We start from the raw sequence: 20,346 nt of genomic DNA, 5'->3' as shown, positions 1-20,346 counted from the left end.
TGACAGGAGGGCACAGGTTAAACCAGCTTGACAAGCAGAAGAGAAGAGCAGAGCACACCCCTGCTGTGGTGAGGCAGCCCCAGCTGCTACAGCTCATCAAAATAAGGCTGTCCAGCTATGCTGCTATTCATCTCCCACAGCACAAGTGACCATTCAGCAAGCCAATAAAATGACCAGCCTTCAGCTAACACAGATGAAAGGTTGGCTAGAGCTGTTCTCTATTACTGTTTAATTTTTTGAACCATGGCAATACCAGGACATTTCAAGCAAAGCATCAAAAGCCCCAGTGCTGTTTTTTATGAACAAGAAAAAAGAGCAGTTGTCTCTCAGTAGCCAATTCCCAAATCATCAGAATGAAGCAAACCCAAACAAAACCCTAAAACTAAAAAACCTCATCCCAAATACAAAATGGTCTTTGTTAACTATACTACTGTGTCTGGAAGGGGAAAAATCCACGTTACATGCTGAGACAGTTAGAATACAGCCTCTGATAGCCAAGCTACAACACTGAGATTAATTTATCTATCAGTACAGTCTTGCCTCACCTCTCTGTTGACTACAGGGTGTTGTCTGATGAAGACTCCAGTATAGAAAATTCAAGGATGGCTGCAGGAGGTCAGTGTCCTTTGGCCTGCATTTCCCACAGAGATTACTGACTGAAAACAAAAGAACATGCATAACACAGCCACCAGCATAACAGGGCACTTCAGTACAAGAAAGAAGTAATTCAGTGGGGAGAGAATTCAGAAAAGAGAGATGCCACCTGAAATGAAAATAAACACAGCATGGTACAGACAAAGTGATGGGCACCTGCCCTAGAGTCTTTGCTTTAGATAGGACAGTGAAGTGGAGGATGATAACAGATAGAGAGGAATAGAAAAGGGTGTATCAAAGGGCAAATATCACTCTGGGGAGCAATGAATCCAAGAGCAACAGACTGTAAGTTAGCTGTTTCCAGAGTGAGTTTGCTCCTAATCCTAGGTGAACCATAAAGAGCCATGTGCCTGTATCACATGGTGACCAGACTGGGGAATGGAATGGAATGGAATGGAATGGAATGGAATGGAATGGAATGGAATGGAGAGCTGTGCTCACCAGCTCTGTTCACACTAAGAAAAATGGTTCCATTTTTGCTGTAAGCACCAAACACTCAGGAACAATGTCTAGCAAGAGTTTGGGAGGGAAATCCAAGGCTGCAAGGCTCAGCAAAACTGTCAAAGGAATCTTCTGAAGAGCTTAAAGTCTGAGTAAGCAATTCTCAAAAAACACAGATCAGCACACCTCCCTGTACCCCTTCCATCTACAAGCTGGTTTTCCTGTAGGGCTTATCAGAGGAGAGCACCCTGCACATCTACCCCTGAAAAATGTAGCCTGGGGAGCCAAGCAGGGGATGAGGGGAATGACTGGGGCAGGTAGAGAGTTGTGCTGAAAAACACAGAGCAGAAAGCAGGAGCAGAAGGAGCTTGTGACTCCTGGGGGCAGCTGAGCTGTGCTCTGAAATCACAGCAGCTAAAAAGGGCTGGTATGACGAGGACATGCTTCTTCCACACCCCCAGTTCACTTGGCTAATGAATGTCTGAGAAACACTGCTTTTTTATAAGGGCAACACATGTTCCACAAGACATGGAACACTTCAAATTGAAGGGGATAGTCCATCAAAGTCTGCTGGAGAGATCAATTTGTCAGAGCAGGGAAGAGATGAGAGGATGGATCAGCTGAATTTCCTTCTGGTATCTATTTTTTCACAGACTGCAGGAACCAGCAGTAATAGCCAAGTAAGAAGGGACAAGTCACTGAACAAGGACCACCAGACAAGAGAGGAGGACATGATATGGTACGTAAACAAACACAGCCTATTCCTCTGTTTCTGGGGTGATGTGGGCAAGTTCTGAAGCTGGCTGGGACCCATATACTCTCCAGGGCCTCTCCCGTGGCCTGAATACCAAAGGAATGTGTTAGCAAGTCTGGACAGGGAATGTCTAAGGAAGCACATCAGCAATACTGTCTCATGTCAAGCCCAAAGCACTCACAGACCCTGAAATCATATCATGGCCATGAGAATGCCTTGGCCACCTTGGGAGGTTTTAGACAACAAATGTATTGTAAAAGCAAGAGGCAGAGAACCTGAGGTCTGTTGACGGAACTGGTAACCAGGGCTTTTATATAGATCTGGCTATGAAAGTATCTCAAAGCAAGCACAGCTGAAGTGCCAGGTAGACCTTCTCAAAGGACAAAGAGGCTGCTCTTAATCATCTTATGGAACAACTAACAAACACAGATCAAAGCCCCTTGTGACAAGATGGACCCACAGACTCACCCTGGTGAAGCAACTTGAAGTCAGTGCTGTCCAGCTCCCTCACACCCTCGCTCCGCAGCTGCACCAGGAAAAGGAGGCTCAGCAAAACAGGCAGGTTCCTGTTAGCTAAGAAAGGTGCAGACAGCTTAGCTTCTCAGTGAACTCTAAAGTGTTCTACCTTAAACTGTGCCAAGAATTGTTAATTTTCCAGCTCAGGAATGAGGGTGGGAGAAAGCATTCCCCCTTTGCAAACACAAACACACACAAACATTCTCCCAGCTTGATTCTCATCTCTACAATCCCCTCTGGATCAGGCCCTCTTTCTGCCACTAGGTTGGATCCTGCCAGCACACTTCTAGGAACAACAAGAGAAGAGAGGGAAAAGGAAGCTTGGGTCTTTTACATCCTTAGTGAACCATATAAGGGGCACGGTGACTACATACTCAAATATACACCTCTAGCAAGCCAGAAGTCACCAGCCCTCTGCATATTGCCCTCTTCCCACCTTGATTGTCACTGGTAGCCCAGTTTTTGAAGCAACGCATCACCACAGGACACTCAGCTGCACAGACATTTGATCTCCAGCATCTTACAAATCTGGAAAATGCTGTCCATCCCACCCCACAGGATGGAGCAGGGATAAAAGCCTCACAAGGCAGGTCTGTCCACAAGGAGAATGGAGGTGCTCAGACCACCAAGTCCCCAAGTCAACCCCCTCCCTTGTATGTTCACTATTCTGCAGCATTTGAAACAGGTAAAGATTTTGCATTGTACATAGCTATACCTACAGCAAGCAACTATCACCTTCAGAAAATATCTTCACAAAGTTTCAGGAGTTTTCAGTTTTGAGGAGAAAACATTTATGGGTGTCTTTATTGTAAACATATTCTTGATGGAGTCCCAATGTTGGGCCTTCTTGTTGTCTAAGAGCAGGCTGCTGTTTGAACAGGAATGTAGATCCCCTGGACTTATCTGCCCCAGACCTCTCCTCAGTCTGTGTGCTGGGAGACAAGGAAACTGTCTCTGAAGTAGATTTTAGTGTTTGATTTTCTGTCTGTTTCTGCCAGTAACTCAGCTAAAAACTTCAAGATGCAACGTGAGGAGGAGCTGGGGATATCAGACACAGCAGCAGGGCTCTAGTATTGCAACAGCCCCTCTAGCCCAGTGTCCTGTCTCCTTTACCAGCAGCTTGAGGAAAAAGTCTGACTCCCACAAAAGGGAAATGGACAATCTACCTCCCTACAGCTCCTGGCACCCCTACATCAATGACAGAGTGACACCACAGCTCCAAATGTGCACAATTCCAAACAAGACCATATCTGGCAAATGCCAACATTGCCTTCTTTATCTCTAACCTTGTTACAGCTGTCAGTGGTCTCCTCGGGAAGAGGGAAAAGCTGTGCTGGGCCTCTATCCCAGGGGAACCAAGGACATCCTAGCACTGCTCCCATTTTCAGTTCAAGCTCACAGATTGTTTTGCACAGCACTGTTCATGATGGGAACAACACTCCCATCTCCACAGCCAGAGCTGGTAAGGAAAACAGAAGGATACCCTCCAGTCACAACCCTGCTAAATCTTTGAGACAGTTAATAGAATTATGAGATCTGGTAATACCACAGTTCCCGTTTGGAAATCAATATCATGAATTATTCAAACAACCTCTGCTCCCAGTCCCTGTGCTGTGGGAACAGAGCGTGCTCAGGCACACCATGCTGTTTTGCACAGAGAAAAGGCAAAAAGGAGGATGTTTTTCAATTGCTGGTCGAGCTCCTGTTCAGGCTGAGAGATTTACCAGCACACCTCGCCACTTGAAGACTTACAGCAGAATAAGAAAACTTTGCCTTGGTTTAACAATCACAGTTTGAAGCCAACCTAAATCAGAAAAAGACACTCCGAAACAAGAACCTCTGGAGAAGGAAACTAAATCAGGACAGTCCTGTCTGTAAATTTCCTCACGCAGATAAGTACTGAAGATACAGCAGCAGTTCAAAACCACTTTACCCCAGACTGCATCCCCTCATCCATCTACCCTGCTTGTTGATCTTACAGCAAGCCCAAGTCACAGAAGTGTCACCTTGTAGGGAGGATGAGCTGCTCTCTACCAGCAGCTGCTGCAGAATCTGTAGGAACCGACTGCGGAGCAGGTCACAGACAGGGACATCACCATTTCTTTCCAGAAAGGTCCTTAGAGTCATCAACACCTTCCAAGCCACCTCCACAGAGCTTGAGCAGACCAGGTCCTGGGAGAGAAGAAGCCCACACATTACCTTTCTGCCCTGACTAGGCAGAAGTCACTGCCATTTAATACCATTATGTTGGTCTCATGCCTCAGGAAACAGCCTAATAAATCACTGTTCATCTTAAGAATGTCCAGATTATTTTAAATAGAGAATTGAATAAAACAGATGGACTCTTGTCTGATAGGCACCTCTGAATAACATCCCATTTGAAGCACACATTTGGCTGTGTAACTCGTGTTCTAGCACACAAGTATAGGGGTAACATACATTTAAGACCAAGGTTTTAGACAGGTGAGATCCTAAGGCCAGGACCCTGTTTCCAAGAGCACAGAGTTCCCAGCCCTTTGCTCTCTTTGTTGTTTTGAAAAATCAGGTTGTGTATCAAAGATGCTTACCTAAAATCATGCTTATGATTCAGTCCATAGTTACTCATTTTCAAAAGGCTGGCAGCAGTAGCAACGTAACAGTTAAACTGCATGAAACACACATAAACCAGACAAGCAATCACTCCATCCCAGAAAATGGAAGACTTGTGTAACATAGCATTCAGCCCATGAGCCTGCTTCTTGACTGCAGAGCTCTGCCTGGAGTCTCAGAGCTGAATCCCACAGCCAGTAGCTTTAATTTGAGCATATTTTTGTTGTTATGGTGCTCAACACTAAAATCATCTGCACAGCACGTACAGATGCAGTTTCATAAAGATCAGGCAGAAAGTGCTGGGTAGTGCTGGCATAATATGATCGACTCAACACGTATTATGTCAGCACTACCTTTCCTCTTCTCCCCCAGTAGTCTTGGCTACTGCATTGCAAATGGCACAGTTGAAAGAGGTAAACAGAAAACTGGTCTCAGCAACCAAGCCTACAGCCTGCCAGTACAGCCTACTGCCTATTACAGCTGCCTTCTCCTATCAGACAGTAGTCATGCATCCAGACTTGGATGATGGAGGGAAAATGGCTGTGGAACATAAGAAAAACAGCTAAGGGAAGACAAGACTGCCAGTGCCAGGAAAACATTTCTAGTTCTTAACCTGATTCCTGCTCATACCTGAGACCTTCAGGAATAAGGGGCAGGGAGCTGTCTGCACAAGTGGCTCTGCTGACACAGATCTGCTCCATATGACATTCAGGAATGGAATCTAATGTCCATCAGCCTCCCTCCATTCTCTGAGGGAGCAGCTCAGATCTGGAGCATGGAGAAGTTAAGTGGGACAGTATGTGATCATGACCACATTCACCCCAGATGAACACACAGAGCACAAAATTGCACTAATTACAAGCTGCAGCCTTCCTGGTCCTGGTAAACGCATCACTGTGTTAAGATCAAGGTCTCAGAAGAAGCCACTAACCATCTGTTCTATCTAATCCAGAAAATTATTGAAAGCTGATAAGCAAATTAATAATCCTTGGAAGGATATCCATTTTTGTTTCAATGTACCATGCAGCAGCCTTTCCATTTTACTGGTGCATTCTCAGGCTGAGGTTATTCACCTCATAAGTTTTGTTTACATCTGACAATATATTTAACCCAGGACACTGCACTGTTTTATTAGCCCATCTAAATTCAGATTGATTATGCTCTTCCCCAACTGAAAGGTGAATTGTCAAAGCCTGTGATTTATTACAACTCACTTTAAAGACTGGGACAAGAGAGCTAAATTAATTTCTGAGAGAGCACATGGCAAGACAGCAAAGCAAAAGCAGCCATGCTGTGCCATTTAGGGAAGGAGCCACTGATTCCCTTTTGCTTATTGATAGACCTGTGATGTATACATCTGCTTTAGTTTATGCAATGATAGTTTCCAGAACGACTGCCAAAGGTAACAGCATAGGGAAGTCTCATGGGACAGTTCTCCTTCATTTGTACTGATATGTCAACTCATTGATCACTTTCACTAATGCTCTGCAATGGCATAAAATCCCTTGATGTTGCCTCCTACTCTGCAATATCACCCTGACTCTGAAAGAACTACCCTACATGACAGCCCTCCCATTAGTCATTTCAGTAACCTGAGATATTAGAATTTACTTTGTAGCCTCTTAGATCAGAATAAATTCCAGTCTGTAATGCCTGATGGGTGCCCACTGAGAATCAAACCTTGCTTCTTCACTGTCTGCTGACATGGGTTTCAATGACACATTGTTTTAATTTCTCTAGCAGGCTGCAGAAGAGACGTGACAGCTCTTACCTTTTGCCCTTGAAGGCAAATCTCATATTCTTGTCTGGAAATGTTAGCAAGTATTTACTGTGAGACTGGCTGAACAGTCACAGGGAAAGTGGCCACTGATGGGGATGGGTAACAGGGCAGGTTGGAGAAATGGAAGTGAGAGAAAACCTGTGAGCAGCCATTGGCACCTGGACTCTGTCATGATCACATAGATTAAGAGCTCATTATGCCAGCTAAAAGCAAACATCCTAGTCCTGTTACTTCAAGACCCCTTTCTCTCCTGCACTGATTACTTTCCTGTCACAAAATTTTTATTTTCTCCTTTATGAGCAATAAAATATTGCAGTACTGAAAACTCAAGAGTACTGCAAAAATCTCTGATATGACTCTCCAGTTAAAAACCAAACAAAAGTAAATCCCCAAGTAAACAGGAAGCCATGCTCCTAAAACCTCGTTCTTTGCATGCTGCTTTTTCACAGTTCTTTATTCCTCATACCCTCCTCCTCTATCAGTAGTTGAACCATTGCTCTCAAATGAGGGAACAGCTCCTTGAAAGGCTGCCACAGAAAAATCTGGAGTACTCAGCTGTGTATCTAGATAAAGAAAGGAATGGGGTTTTCATGTATACATTAGCAGCACCCTTCAGATCCCTTTCTAGCCAGCTCTCAAAAGATCCCTTTCCATTTCAGTGGATGGATGACAGAGAATGTGCTGCCACACATGCACAATCCCATTTTCCAAATCAGGCTGGGAGATAGAAGTCTGCATATATACACATGGGCCTTTCTAGCAGAATCCTTGGCCTCACAACAGTACTAGGAGCTTTAAGAACCAAAAAGCCCCCTAAATCAGGGCCAGAAAAGCAGTCTGTCCTCATGAAAGTCACATACCAGTAAAATAAGTAAAATGCTGGAATTGTTCTTCAGAATGGGAAGTAAAGGGTTAGTGCTGTTCAGCTGATCAGACACACCAAAACCTGCTTCTTCAGTCTCTGCTTGCTTGTGGTCTCCCCAGGAAAACCAGAGTTGGAGGACTTGGTATCCAAATCTCCCCATAAGTTCAGGGTAGCCCAGGAAGAATTTCAGCAGAAGAGGACAATGGACGTAGACAAATCTCATATCTGGTAGGTTGTCCAGGAACCTCCTTATGGTACACAATGACCTCTGGTAAGTGTGTGGGAGGGAAAGGGAAGGGGGAGAGAGAAAAAAATCGTCACTGGATACTGAATATCAAAAAGCTGAAGTGATGAAAGTTTACTGTGAGAAACAGTCACACCGCCTTTTAAGTAGACAATCAAAGATATCAGTTAAACATCATTTTTTGAAGCCCATTTGCATCACAAAGGTTAAGAAACTTGTAGGCTTTATACAGTGCTCTAAGCTGTGCAGCAGCAAAGAGCCATATGGGAAAACTAGAAAGGCTGCTGCAGAGGCTGTAGATGTGTTCAGGAGACTAAAGCTCTGAAATTCACTATATTCCATGTGTCAACTCACAGCCTATCCAATGTGTTTACACTTCCCACACATACACAAGTTTATTCAGGCAAATCTATATTCCCTAGTGGCTTTTCACAGTTAACTTTCCAGAGTGCAGATGCACTGCACACTCTTCACCCATTCACCACTCCCTGTGTCAAAATACTTTTTGATAGGGAGTTGGATGGGAGTGGGGAGAAACCTTAGTTTAAACAGAAAGGGTCCAAGAGGTAAGGAAGAAACCTTTTACCAAGTCCAGGGCATTGCCTTTGTCCTGACAGACAGCAAGGAGGTAAAGTGCAGCTCTGAGTATATATGGAGGAGGACAGTCTCCGTGGTCCTGTGCTGATAGGAGGAAACTTCTTATGGCTAGAAATAATTCTGCTTCCGGGACAAACCTGCATTCAAGGAGATTGGAGTGGAAACAACAACATTAGACATGCCTTACCCACCAATACATGGTGTATGCAATGGCAACAAAACCACTTGCCTTGTATAGTCTTGGCTCACCTGTCCCCAAGGGTGTAGGCAACGTATAAGACAAGTATGAAGCAGTGTTGGTGGCTGCAAAGAGACTGATCCAAAGAGAATGGCTCAGGGGTTTCAGCCAGGAGGAGAAGGCTTTCAGCAATGGTATAGTTTAATTGAGGCAGACCCTTCTGCAGGAGCTCAGAGATCTCTTGCTCTAGAAATAAAACTAATATGATCAGGCAGGCAGTGATGAGGCATGACTATGACAAAGCAGAGTGGAACAGGGGGATGGAAGTTGCTGCAACTGAAGCACATTAAATTAGGGAAGCTCCTGATATAAGAAATATCAAAGGCAACTTACTACCCCACAGTCTGCATACAGCAAGAACATCTCTATGATAGAGGTGTGAGACCTGATCTAATGGAACTAGCTTTGAGGATGAAAAGACATGTGTTTGAGGTTCTGTTTGAGGTTCCCAGCTCTTTGCTGATGCTGCCTGCATGGTGACCAAGTGCCAGCGGGAAAAGTGGCTTTTTGTGATACGAAAACTTTCATTTAATGTATCTGGGACATAATCTATTAAAAAAATTAACAGTGAAAGCAGGAAATACTTTATAGAGTATGCCAGGGGAAAAAAAATTACCTTAATCTACAGATATGGATGTCTATGTGGCAACTAATATTGTTCCAATTAAGACATGCACAGTTAGGCTAATAAGTATAACCATGCAAACAAAACCACAGGAAGATGAAAAACATTCATTCAGGTGGGGTTTTAAACTCTTCAAAAGGCATTCTCTGAATGCAATCTCTTTGCTAGACCAGATTAAAAAAAAAATAAATCTCTAATTAGAGCTGCCTTCCCTTCCTTCCTCATTTGTCTTTCTATTTAATTTTTATTTTGCACCTATTGCCTAAATAGAAGGTGGCATGGGCCTCAAACTAGACAAAGCAAACTGTCTCTCTCCCCAGACTTGCCCTCCTGAGAAGAAGTTCTCTCCTTCTGTGTGGCAGAGTAAAGGCTCAGGCACAAGCTGCAGAGGAAGCTGGAACAGGCCTGGTTCAAGGCAGGATTACTGTGAAGAAAAGAAGAAAGATACAGTGAAGAAGGCTAGAAATGTTCTCTTCATACTTCTCGTATCACAAACTGCATGCCAGAACCTCATTTTACTGAATAATCACCTACAAGTACATGCCCTGACACAGCCTCCATGAGCCAGCCTAGACTTCCAGAAAAATGAGAAGCTCCCAAAGGACAGTCTGCACAAAGGTGGTGATGTGAGTGGTGATGACAGTGGAAGTGTTCACATATATTGGGATAATATGAACAGAGTGGGGTATTCTCAGGATCATGATGCCTGGTCACGGATTTATTACAACTTAGCTGTAATACAGGGAGTCCTGTAAGGGCAGGACCTGTAACACTGCAGAGAATGGGAAGAGTTTGAGGCTGGCTCCCCATACCTGATCCCACTAGAAAACACTAGTGAGGAGATTTTGTAGCAATGGTGTTTCCAGGGCTGAACAAAGAAGGACAGAATATTAACTAAAAATATGAGAACAGCTCTATTTCCAGGTATTCTTCTCTCCAATGACTTCCTTGCAGAATAGGACATAACAATATCTTTGCACTGTAAGACAAAGTCCTCAGTGCCCCACACTATTGTATACAGAGGCCTACATCAATCTTCCCCCACACCATTCACAGGCACAAACACCCCCACCCTAAGTAGTAAACCTTCCACAGTAGTAAACCTGGACTAGGGGTGTTGTGCATTTTGTTTACTCTTCTAATGAGATGCAGTCACAGGAAAGAGGAATAAAACATCTCTGAAGACCCACACAGAGTGTGCCCAAGTGCTCCTCAACCTAGGAATCATAGCTTCTGCTACATAAGACCCTTTGTAAACATCTACTGTTGAAGTCTTCATGCTCCCTCCCTCCCTTTTCTTATACATTATCACACCATGAGTAACAAACTTAGTGGTAGTATGTACCTAAGAAGCCAGAGCTCAGATGAAACTGATGCTGCTGTTACTTCTTTTCAAGCCACACACTAATCTGACTACTCCAGTCGGGCTGCTTTCTCTCTGTTTGAGCAGCTCACAACAGAGCAGAGACCTCTCAAAGCACTACCTAGATTCACCTGTCCCCTACCTGACTGCTTCTCCCTTCTTCCACATTCATATTCTTCCACATTTACATTCTGCAGTAAGATACAACCACTCTCGAGTCTTTCAACCTCCTGACTTGCCTAATCAGTTGCATTAGGTAAGGTATGATCTGCTTTCCCATCCAGAAATTTTTTTACTTACTCACAATATACACATCACAATACCTTTGTACAGCACAAAATCTGGCCTTCAGCTCCAGTGTCAGTCGGATGAAGGAGGAGGATGCTACAGAGAAAGCAAGACAAAAATGTCAAAGGAGCACAGAACAAGTATGACAAGGGAAGAGGCAGGTCCCATAACCATCCCCACAGTCTCCACACAAACCTGGTGAACAAGGCAGGCCACCACAGTATGAATACATTTGTTGGGCTTTCTCTCCCAAAGCAAACTACTCTGAGTTTGGTTTGGAGGGCAGTATCTGAACTTCATTTGTTTTCTCAGGAGAAGAGAAGATTTACCATGTTTAGAACAGAGGAATTACCTACATCATCTCTTCGATGTTGAAAGAGTAAAGAATACATAGAGTAGATAAGATTTCTACATAGAAAAATCCCAGCAACAATTACAGCATAATCCCTGTCTACAGGAACAGCCAATTCTGAATATACCAGAGGAAAGTGTAAAGCAGACACAACTTCCTTATCTAAAATAAAATCTGTCCCATCATCACTGCTACACCAAATAACTTTTTCATCCTGCTGAACATGACTGTGCACTCTATTCTTACTCATATAAACATGTAATATAATCCTCTGCATAAAGTCTCGTTAAGCTCATTATATCAGTAATATGCAGCAGCAGCAAGTTCTAGCTGTTAAGTTAAGAGCACAGAGAACATGATCCCACACTGCCCCCATACCCAGCTTTTTGGAGAACTTATTCCGCATGCTTGGCACCACTGTAAAGAGGGTATTAAGTGATGAGATGAAAACTTCCATCACTGACGGGCTGACAGCCCTTTCCAGGTAATTCTGCAGAAAGAAGAAAAGTTCAGGTGCATGAGATGCAATAAACACTGAAAACAGCAGCTTCCTCCTGGCCTCCTGCCCGCCCAGAAAGCAAGATATCTAAATCCAATATGAGAACAGTTCTCCTACTAAAATGCCTGGCAGCAAGTAGACAGGCATACGGAGCACTTTGAAAGCCACTGACACTCCCCTCTGCCAGGGTTAGGAGCTGTGATGGTGATTCTGCAAGACTCTACATCAAACAAGAAACTTCCTCCTGATTCCAGCTTAGGCCTTAATGCACAGCACGTGACCATTGCTGCCCACATTGCCCTGGAAGCAACTGCTCTTCCAGGTGAGGTGGCCAATTTTCCAGCATGGCATACAACAAGGGACATGTGCTGAAGTGCAGCCGACATCAGTAACAACACCTGTGCTTCAGTTTATCCAGTTGTGGCAAACACCAGCCTTTGAGCTCTCTACAGAGTCCAGCCCTCAACTGCTTAGAACAGAATGATTCAACTCACTCTTATAGAAGATCACTGGATAATTTTCTCACAGTCCATTAATTTTTCCCCAAGTTCACTGAACAAGAAACAGCACATTGACTGCAGCTCTGCCAAGCAGGACATGCAATGCACCCTCCCTTCAAGGAGGAGAACAGCAATGCAACTGCAGATGCCTACCAAGAGACTGGTTAAGAAAATACAAAGCAAAACATCTCCAAGCTCCCAACAACTGCTAGGATCCATACACCTGAGCCTGTGGCCAAGCACAAGCAAAATTTATTAAACATTTGGAACCACAACTGGGGTTCCTCTATTCTGACAATTGTACTCCAAGTGTCTTAGTGACACGTCTGTAGGGAACACTAAAGTGCATGTGACTCCCCACAGATACTTTTTAAACAGTGTCCCTGGCCTTACTGAGGCACAATGGTTAGTACTGCTCTTGCTGTGCAGCCTGGGCAGCAGCATCAATACCTTCTGGAAAGAAGTGTGAAGATGAAAATGCAGGTGCAAAATACTGCTGCCTTCTGGGAAGCAGGCAAGCTTTGAAAACGTGGCAGAAAGGGAAAGGACACTTCAGGCACAATCCACTGTTCACTTTCAGGCAACATCCAGAGCTGCCATGGCAGGTTGACTACAGGGATTGCACAGAAAGACAATGGAGCTTTATGAATTTCTGCACCCTCTGAGACTGCACGCCCCCTTTTTGTATGAATTGTATAGTGCCCCACGTGGCTCTGGAGAGGTGGCAAATGCCACAGCTGTTCTTGGTTTACTCTACATGCTGTCTTGGTGGTCTTCCAGGTACCCAAGGAACAGACCAAGTTCAAAAAAACACCCTACCATGACCATGGGGATGCAGAGACTGTCACAAATCCTCAACAGGAACTCAGAGAAGTTGCTCAGCGTGTCCTTGCTCTGGGAATTGGGAGCAGTGAAAGCATTCTCCTGGGCCATTGGATCACTCTGGAATTCCACTGCTAACCTAGAAAAACAGGGCAGATACCTGAGGAGGGAGGAATTCTCCTCACTTTATAAAATGTCAGGAAGTACTGCATTTCCATCACAAGGATTCCACAAACACTCGATGGTTTGGAAACAGGAATCTGGCAACCACACAGTTACCTCTTGAGTGAAGCTAGTAAAAGTCAGCAATGTTGCACAACAGTACAAGTTGGGAAAGAAAGACTTAGCTTCTGTGAAGAAAGTATCTGCTGTGGGAAGCCCTTGCATGGCAAGACTAAAGGTTCTCAGCCAGACCAGAGTGCCTGCAGTACAACAAAGTAAACCTTGTGAGAACTGGCCAGAGGACAATTCAGCTGATCTAAAAACCATAATAGAATGTGAGTGCCCTTAACACCACCCCAAGACATAGGGTCAGTGCAGACAGAGACACCTGCTTCTGACTGACTTATCTCAGCCAAGCCAAAATCAAGTCACACAAGGCAAATTAACTAAGTTAGCCAGAATTCTCTAACAACCAGATACAGATTCATACACAAACACATCTACCACCATCTGCTGTGCAGATAAAGGTGACAGCTAGCTCTCATCCAGCAAAACAGGAAAAGTTGATGCCTGTAAACCCACTTGCAGTAACAGGTCATAGGCATGAGCAAATCCAAGGTCAGCATCTGGGGGAGATACACATTTGTTAAAGGGTTAATCTCCCCCAGCAGTGAGACGACATACTACAGGGAACAGGAATACAGCTTCACCCATACCTTCCAACTGTTCTTGCACCATCAGTAGGTTGAGCTAATTATCAAGCAGCTCCTCAAAGGCCAAAGACATGAAATAAACTGATAGGTCCCAGGCAAATATCTTGGGAGACACAGGTGTCACAAAATTTTCACTGTCACTACATATGCTTCCTTCTGTTGTTTCAGTGCCATGTATTGAACTCACCTGTGATATTCCAGTGGTGGGGCTGGGTAGAAGAACTTTTTCACAATGACAGAAAGAGGACAAGCATGGACACACACACACCACCCACCCATCCCCCTGACTTGTCCTCACCTGCAAGCATTTCTGAAACTTTTCAAGGTGTTGAGCAAGAACTGGCCCTGTCTCTGAGGAACTCTGCTGAGATTTCTGTTTGCTGAGTGACTCTGAGACACCAAGAATAGATCACCCTGTTAAAGGAAAGTATCTTTTTAAATCTTGTGTTCACATTGGAAAGAATAGCTTTCTTCACTGATACCAGTAGCAGGAGGAACAACAGATTTCAGTTCACTCACTTCTTTCACATAACTGTTCTTTTACTATTGTTCTTTCCCCAAGGAGGGCAGAGATAGAGAACTTTTGTGCTCTTCAAAGGGCAGAGTTATAGAGCTACTAGTTCTGCACTGTCCTTTCTTTACAGTCTGTATTGCCATGGTTTGGTGTAATCTGAGTTAAACCTTGACACTTTGTTTTAAACAGTTCAGCTAATGGAGCATCAAACCCTTCTGGGAAAATCTGGTATATTTTAAAAAAATTGTTTCTTCCAATTAGTCTTCAGATGATGCTGAACAGTTCCTCTACTTACTCTGCACTGAATTCTTAGAAGTTCTCTATTTGGCTCAGATTTGTAATCAACTAGCCATGTACCAGCACTTGCTCCCACACAGCATCCTACTGAGTTCAGACAGAATCCAACTGCAGCATGAGAGTTAATCATTTGCCCAAACTGGGAACCACTTGAAACTCAAAATCTGCCTGTAAGCCTTAACCTGTTGTGGCAGTCTTCTCCAAATACTACCTGAGGAGGGCATGGTGACTTATCAGTGCCTGGCAGTTCAGAACTCCTTCCTCATTTGATGCTGAGATACCTTAGTACAGGCACAATCATTTCTCCTTTTCTCCCTTTGAACACAGCCTGGATGTCCTTATTATCTGCCTGAATTCCTTCCTGTGAAGCTCCTTATTTGAAATAGGACATATAAATCTCTGTGTGTGCACACAGACTGACCAACATCTGCTTATGGGGCTGAAAGCAGTTCTGCCTTATCCAGGCAGAGAGGACAGACATCTGGTACCACAGAACTTGGGCTGAAAGATAATTCATCTGCCATTTGGAGCTCTGGTACTCCAGCAAGGTGCTCATGCCACTACAGATGTGCAATCTAAACCTATGTGGCTCTAAGCCTAGAGCAAGAAGGCCTGGCCCATGTCTTTTCACTATCCATCTGTGATGGGGGCTGCCCTCAGAACTGCACAGGTCCCAGCTGCACACCTGGATGATTCTACTGGTCTGAGGGCAGAGCAGATGTTCACTGACAAAAAAAAAAAAATTGATTGATTGATGCAGCCTAAACTGTGGTAGCCTGAAGAAGAGGAATTTAGAATCATCATAGAATCAGAGAATGATTTGGGTTGGAAGGGACCTTAAAGATCATCAAGGTCCAACCTGTGTCCCCTGCATAGCCAGGGACACCTCCCACTGGACCAGGTTGCACAAGGCCTCATCCAACCTGGCTTTAAATACTTCCTGGGAGGGGGCATCAACAACCTCCCTAAGCAACCTATTCCAGTATCTTACTACCCTCATGGTGAAGAATTTCTTCCTAATACCTAACCTAAGTCAACCCTTTTTTAGTTAAAACTACTACTCCTCAGTTTAAAACCAATACCCTTGTCCTGTCACCACCCTCTCTGGTGAAAAGCCCCTCCCCAGCTGCCCTGCAGGCCCCTTCATGTACTGGAAGGCTGCTGTAAGGTCTCCCCAGAGCCTTCTCTTCTCCAGGCTGAATAGCCCAAGCTTTCTCAGCCTCTCTTCACAGGAGAGGTGTTCCAGCTCTGACCACCTCCATGGCCCTTCTCTGGACCCTCTCCAACAGGTCTGTATCTTTCCTGTGCTGGGGGCTCCACAGCTGTATGCAGTACTCCAGGTGTGGTCTCACAAGAGCAGAGGGGCAGAATCCCCTCCCTTGTCCTGCTGGCCATGCTTCTGTGGATATGGGCCAGAGGTTGGGCCTCTGGGCTGTGAGCACACACTGGCAGCTCATGTCAAGCTTCTTATCTACTACCACCCCCAAGTCCTTTTCCTCAGGGCTGCTCTCTATCCATTCTCTCCCCAGCCTGATTTGTGCCTGGGTTTATGCTGACCCAGCTGCTTTGACCATGTTGAACTTCACGAGGCTGGCATGGGCTCACCTCTCCTGCCTGTCAAAGTCCCTCTGGATGCCCTGCCTTCTCTCTAAGATGTGAACCACATCACACAGTTGGGTATCATCTGCAGACTCCCTACGGATGCACTCTAGCCCACTGCTCACATCTCCAACAAAGATGTTAAACAGCACTGCTTCCAATACAGACCCCTGAGGAACACCACTCATCACTTGCCTCCTCTTGGACACTGAACCATTGACCACAACTCTTTGGGTGCAGCCATCCAACCAATTACTTATTCATTGAGTGGTCCATCTGTCAAATCCTTGTCTTGTCAGTTTGGAGACCAAGATGTCATATGGGACAGTGTCAAATGCATTGCACAAATCCAGGTAAATGATGCCAGTTTCTCTGCCACTATCTACCATCTCTGTAGCCTTGTCATAGAAGGCCACTAAATTGGTTAGTCTTGATTTGCCCTTTGTGAAGCCATGTTGGCTGTCACCAATCAACTCCTTACTTTCCACATGCCCTAGCAGATTTTCCAGGAGAATTTGTTCCATGATTTTGCCAGGCACAGAGGTGAGATTGACTGGCCTATAGTTCCCCAGGTCTCCCTTTTTCTCCTTTTTTAAAACAGGAGCTATGTTACTTTTTTTTCCAATCAGAGGGAACTTCACCAGACCAGCATGACCTCTCAAATATGATGGACAGAGGCTTAGCAACTTCATCCACCAGCTCCCTCAGGACCCGTGGGTGGACCCCATCGGGTCCCAAAGAGTTGTGAACCTTCAGATTCTTCAGATGGTCATGAACATGTTCTTCTTCTACAGTGGGGGACAATTTGTTCTCCCAGTCCCTGTTTTCACCTGCTGTGGCCTTTGCATTGAGGCTTTGCATTGGAGCACTTGCCAGAGAATACTGATGCAAAGAAGTAATTTAGAATCTCAATATTCTCAATATTGAGATTCTTCTCAATATTCTGTGTGGCTAGGTCTCCCATTTCCTTTAGGAGAGGGTCAAAATATTTCTGGGTTGTCCTTTTATCCCCAACATACCTGTAGAAGCTTTTCTTATTGCTCTTTACATCCCTGGTGAGATTTAATTTTAAAGGGGACTTGGCTCTCCTAACCTGATCCCTACTTGCTCAGACAACCTCTCTGTAATCCTCCCAAAGTACCTGCCCTAGCTCCCACTCTCTGTATGCTTCCTTCTTAACTTCAGGGGTTTTAGGAGCTGCTTTTTCATCCATGCTGGCTTCCTGGAGTTTTTACCTGAATTCACCTTAGTTGGGATGCACTGCTCTTGGGAGTAGGTGATCCTTAAAATACCAGTCAGCTTTCATGGCCCCTATTCCCTCCAGGATGTTATAATTCATTGACTTTGGTTCAAATGTTCAGAAGGTTGGTTCAAAAATTCAAATGACTTTGGAGTACTGGATATATAAAGAGAGCAGTGTGCTCACATGGTGCCCCACAAGTCTTCACTGATTTAGAAAGACAATATTCTCCAGCATCCATCTTCATCTACTTCAGACATCACCTCGAGGCATGAGGATCAAAAGAAGCACCAGAGAACCCAACAGTCATAGGGTAAAGAGCTGGAACATATATGTATAATCCACATAGTGTGCTAGGATGATCATCCCTGTCTTGCTTGGTCCTACCAACAAGCAATGACTTCTGACTTACTGCATGTCTCTTGCCAGTCCATGGTGGGGAAAAGTCATTGAATCTCTTCAGCACTGCCTCCAACAGCTTCTGCAGCTCTTCATATGGGACTGGGGGGGAGCTCAGATGGTCCTTCCTGAACAAGTGGAGAGAAAGACAGCATGTACATTCACTGCTAAGGACAATTCCACCTGGGAAGGCAACACCAGCACAAATAACTGTTCCTCTGACAGCAATATGCCATTGCCACCTCTCTCCAGCACAGCATACTAAGGTCACAGTATCTCAGCAGTGCCTTCATCCACATGTGCACCCACACACACCCTTCACTGCATTCACTGTCTGCTCCCTCTGCAGTCAGGAAGCACATGATTTCACAGAGCCCTGTGCTTGCTCTTATCTGTCTGGATGAGGCACAAAGTCACATATCCACATGAGCTGCAGTACAACCCTAGGTCCTTGATGCAGTGACTTGCTGCCTATCACAAATTCATTGCCCTGGCAGCCTTTTGAGGCAGGTGGAAAGCTAGCTCTGCTGTACCCACGCCTGCATCAGCCAGAAGTCCTACTGCAGAGCACACTCACCCACACAGCCACAGGGGAGCTATGGAGATCAACATGGTCTGAAGAGATATGTCTGAAGGAAAGCCTGCAAATACTTTCCTGCCTACCTCAGGAAAGCTGCCACAGCTCCCACAGCCTCCACTATCACCTCCAGCACGGGACAGTTCACTGTCTCCATCAAGACATCAATGGCTTCAACACATACAAATCGGTTTGTGAATAATTTGATTTCTACTGGCTGCCTGCAAAGAGGAAACAGAATAAATAAGGAGAACATTATCAGAGTTAGGTAACTGTAGTGCCCTGTCCTCATCTCACCAAACTGACAGCTGAGCAAAGTGGTTCCAGCCATACTTTTCAGTATTTAGAGCCAGCTACTCTAAGGAGGTAGTTTAAAACTTGAGCAGATGGGGGTTTTGCTGCAAAGAGTTAACTTCAGCAGGTATGGAGACCTACTATGTTGGAAAAAACCCCCACAGCCTGGATAACTGTGTGACTGCACCATTGAACACTGACAAGAAGAGCACAAGAAGAACAGGCTGTGCAAAATACAGTGATCTCTCTGCCTGGGACTTTATGCTGAGGCCATCTGCACTGGCATTTGCAGGTTCATCTGGCAATCATATTTCTGAGTAAACAAGCAAACACCCCCATTGTAGAACAATGATGATCCCATGAGATTAGCTTCTCCCACAGTCCTATAGCACTCCTAATGCCAGATGCTGCCAGAAGGACAAGGACTTTCATGATCTTGAAAAGTAATCAGGAGAATAAACACAACCCAACTGTTCTGACAGTTGCTCTTGACAGTGAACATTTTTGTTGTCTGATCACCTCGTGGCCCAACTGCCTTTGAGCATTCAGCACCAATAATCCCATTATTGGACAGAGCTGTGTAAAAGGCAAACTGTGCTCATTTGGCTCCTGGCAAGTCAGGTACAGTTGGGAAGGCGAGGACAAGACAGGCAGCTGCATGCAGACAGGAGGCACTAACAATCTGCCACGGGCCCTCTCTGAAGTGAAGCAAGAAAAGCAGCAGAGCATGACAGGAGCCAGACTTGGGAGCCAAAATTATTCCCTGTTATTCAGTTTTCACAGACGTGTCTGACTAAAGCAAGCCAGGAGCACACGCTGCCCATGCACAACTGGGAGAGGAAAGAGAACTTTGGCAGAAATTACACTAGTAGCCTAGCTACAGGGCAAAAAGTGAACAGAAGCAGAATCACTCTTTTTAGTCACTCAGTGGGATGAAACCCAGCTTGGCAGTCACCTCACGTTCTGCTGTGAGAAACAGTTGTGAGGTGGGCAAGGCAAGAAAAAGGCCTCTTGGAACTCAGGCACCAGGAGTAGCCTCTGGCCCAAGCCATAACTGAACATCCAAATTGTTTCTACTTATACTGCAATTCTATTAATCCTCTGCATTTCCTTCCTTTAATTGCTGACCTTCTGAAGTAAAACACATCAGGAAAAAAAAATTCTTCATGCAGGGAGGAAGGGGTGGAGGAGTATTGCTGACTCACTCAAAAGGCACAAACCCACTTGCAATATGGTGCACTAGGATGTCTTCAGGGCCTGAGAGAAAAGCGTGAAGGACAGCACTCTTGCAGCTTCCTGCAGCCTCTTGTCTTTGGGCCCCAAAAGTGTGCCTGCCACTCTGGTTGTGCTGGGAGAGACAAGGGGCAGCCCCAGGGAGAGCTACCCACCTTTCCTGACATACTGCCAAAGGAAGCAGCACATCC

At 45.0% G+C, this 20,346-nt stretch overlaps 1 protein-coding gene across 1 annotated transcript in view; it reads right to left on the bottom strand.

The window, feature by feature from the left end:
* MEI1 (meiotic double-stranded break formation protein 1) overlaps positions 1 to 20,346 on the bottom strand; it is a 41,140-nt gene that overhangs the window by 9,256 nt on the left and 11,538 nt on the right. The window contains exons 11-23 of the mRNA XM_071732259.1: positions 18,715 to 18,849; positions 18,065 to 18,179; positions 14,301 to 14,416; positions 13,125 to 13,266; positions 11,685 to 11,796; positions 10,990 to 11,050; positions 9,630 to 9,727; positions 8,690 to 8,864; positions 8,430 to 8,577; positions 7,595 to 7,867; positions 4,372 to 4,537; positions 2,318 to 2,422; positions 546 to 656 (exon numbers count right to left, since the gene is read on the bottom strand). Of these exons, the coding sequence (XP_071588360.1) occupies positions 546 to 656; positions 2,318 to 2,422; positions 4,372 to 4,537; positions 7,595 to 7,867; positions 8,430 to 8,577; positions 8,690 to 8,864; positions 9,630 to 9,727; positions 10,990 to 11,050; positions 11,685 to 11,796; positions 13,125 to 13,266; positions 14,301 to 14,416; positions 18,065 to 18,179; positions 18,715 to 18,849 (1,757 nt within the window). The remainder of the gene's footprint in view (positions 1 to 545; positions 657 to 2,317; positions 2,423 to 4,371; positions 4,538 to 7,594; positions 7,868 to 8,429; positions 8,578 to 8,689; positions 8,865 to 9,629; positions 9,728 to 10,989; positions 11,051 to 11,684; positions 11,797 to 13,124; positions 13,267 to 14,300; positions 14,417 to 18,064; positions 18,180 to 18,714; positions 18,850 to 20,346) is intronic.

This window comes from Heliangelus exortis, chromosome 1, assembly GCF_036169615.1.
Source record: "Heliangelus exortis chromosome 1, bHelExo1.hap1, whole genome shotgun sequence".
NCBI classification, from domain to species: Eukaryota; Metazoa; Chordata; class Aves; order Apodiformes; family Trochilidae; genus Heliangelus; species Heliangelus exortis.
Note: the sequence above shows the minus strand (reverse complement) of the source record. Positions and strands in the feature narration are given on the sequence as shown.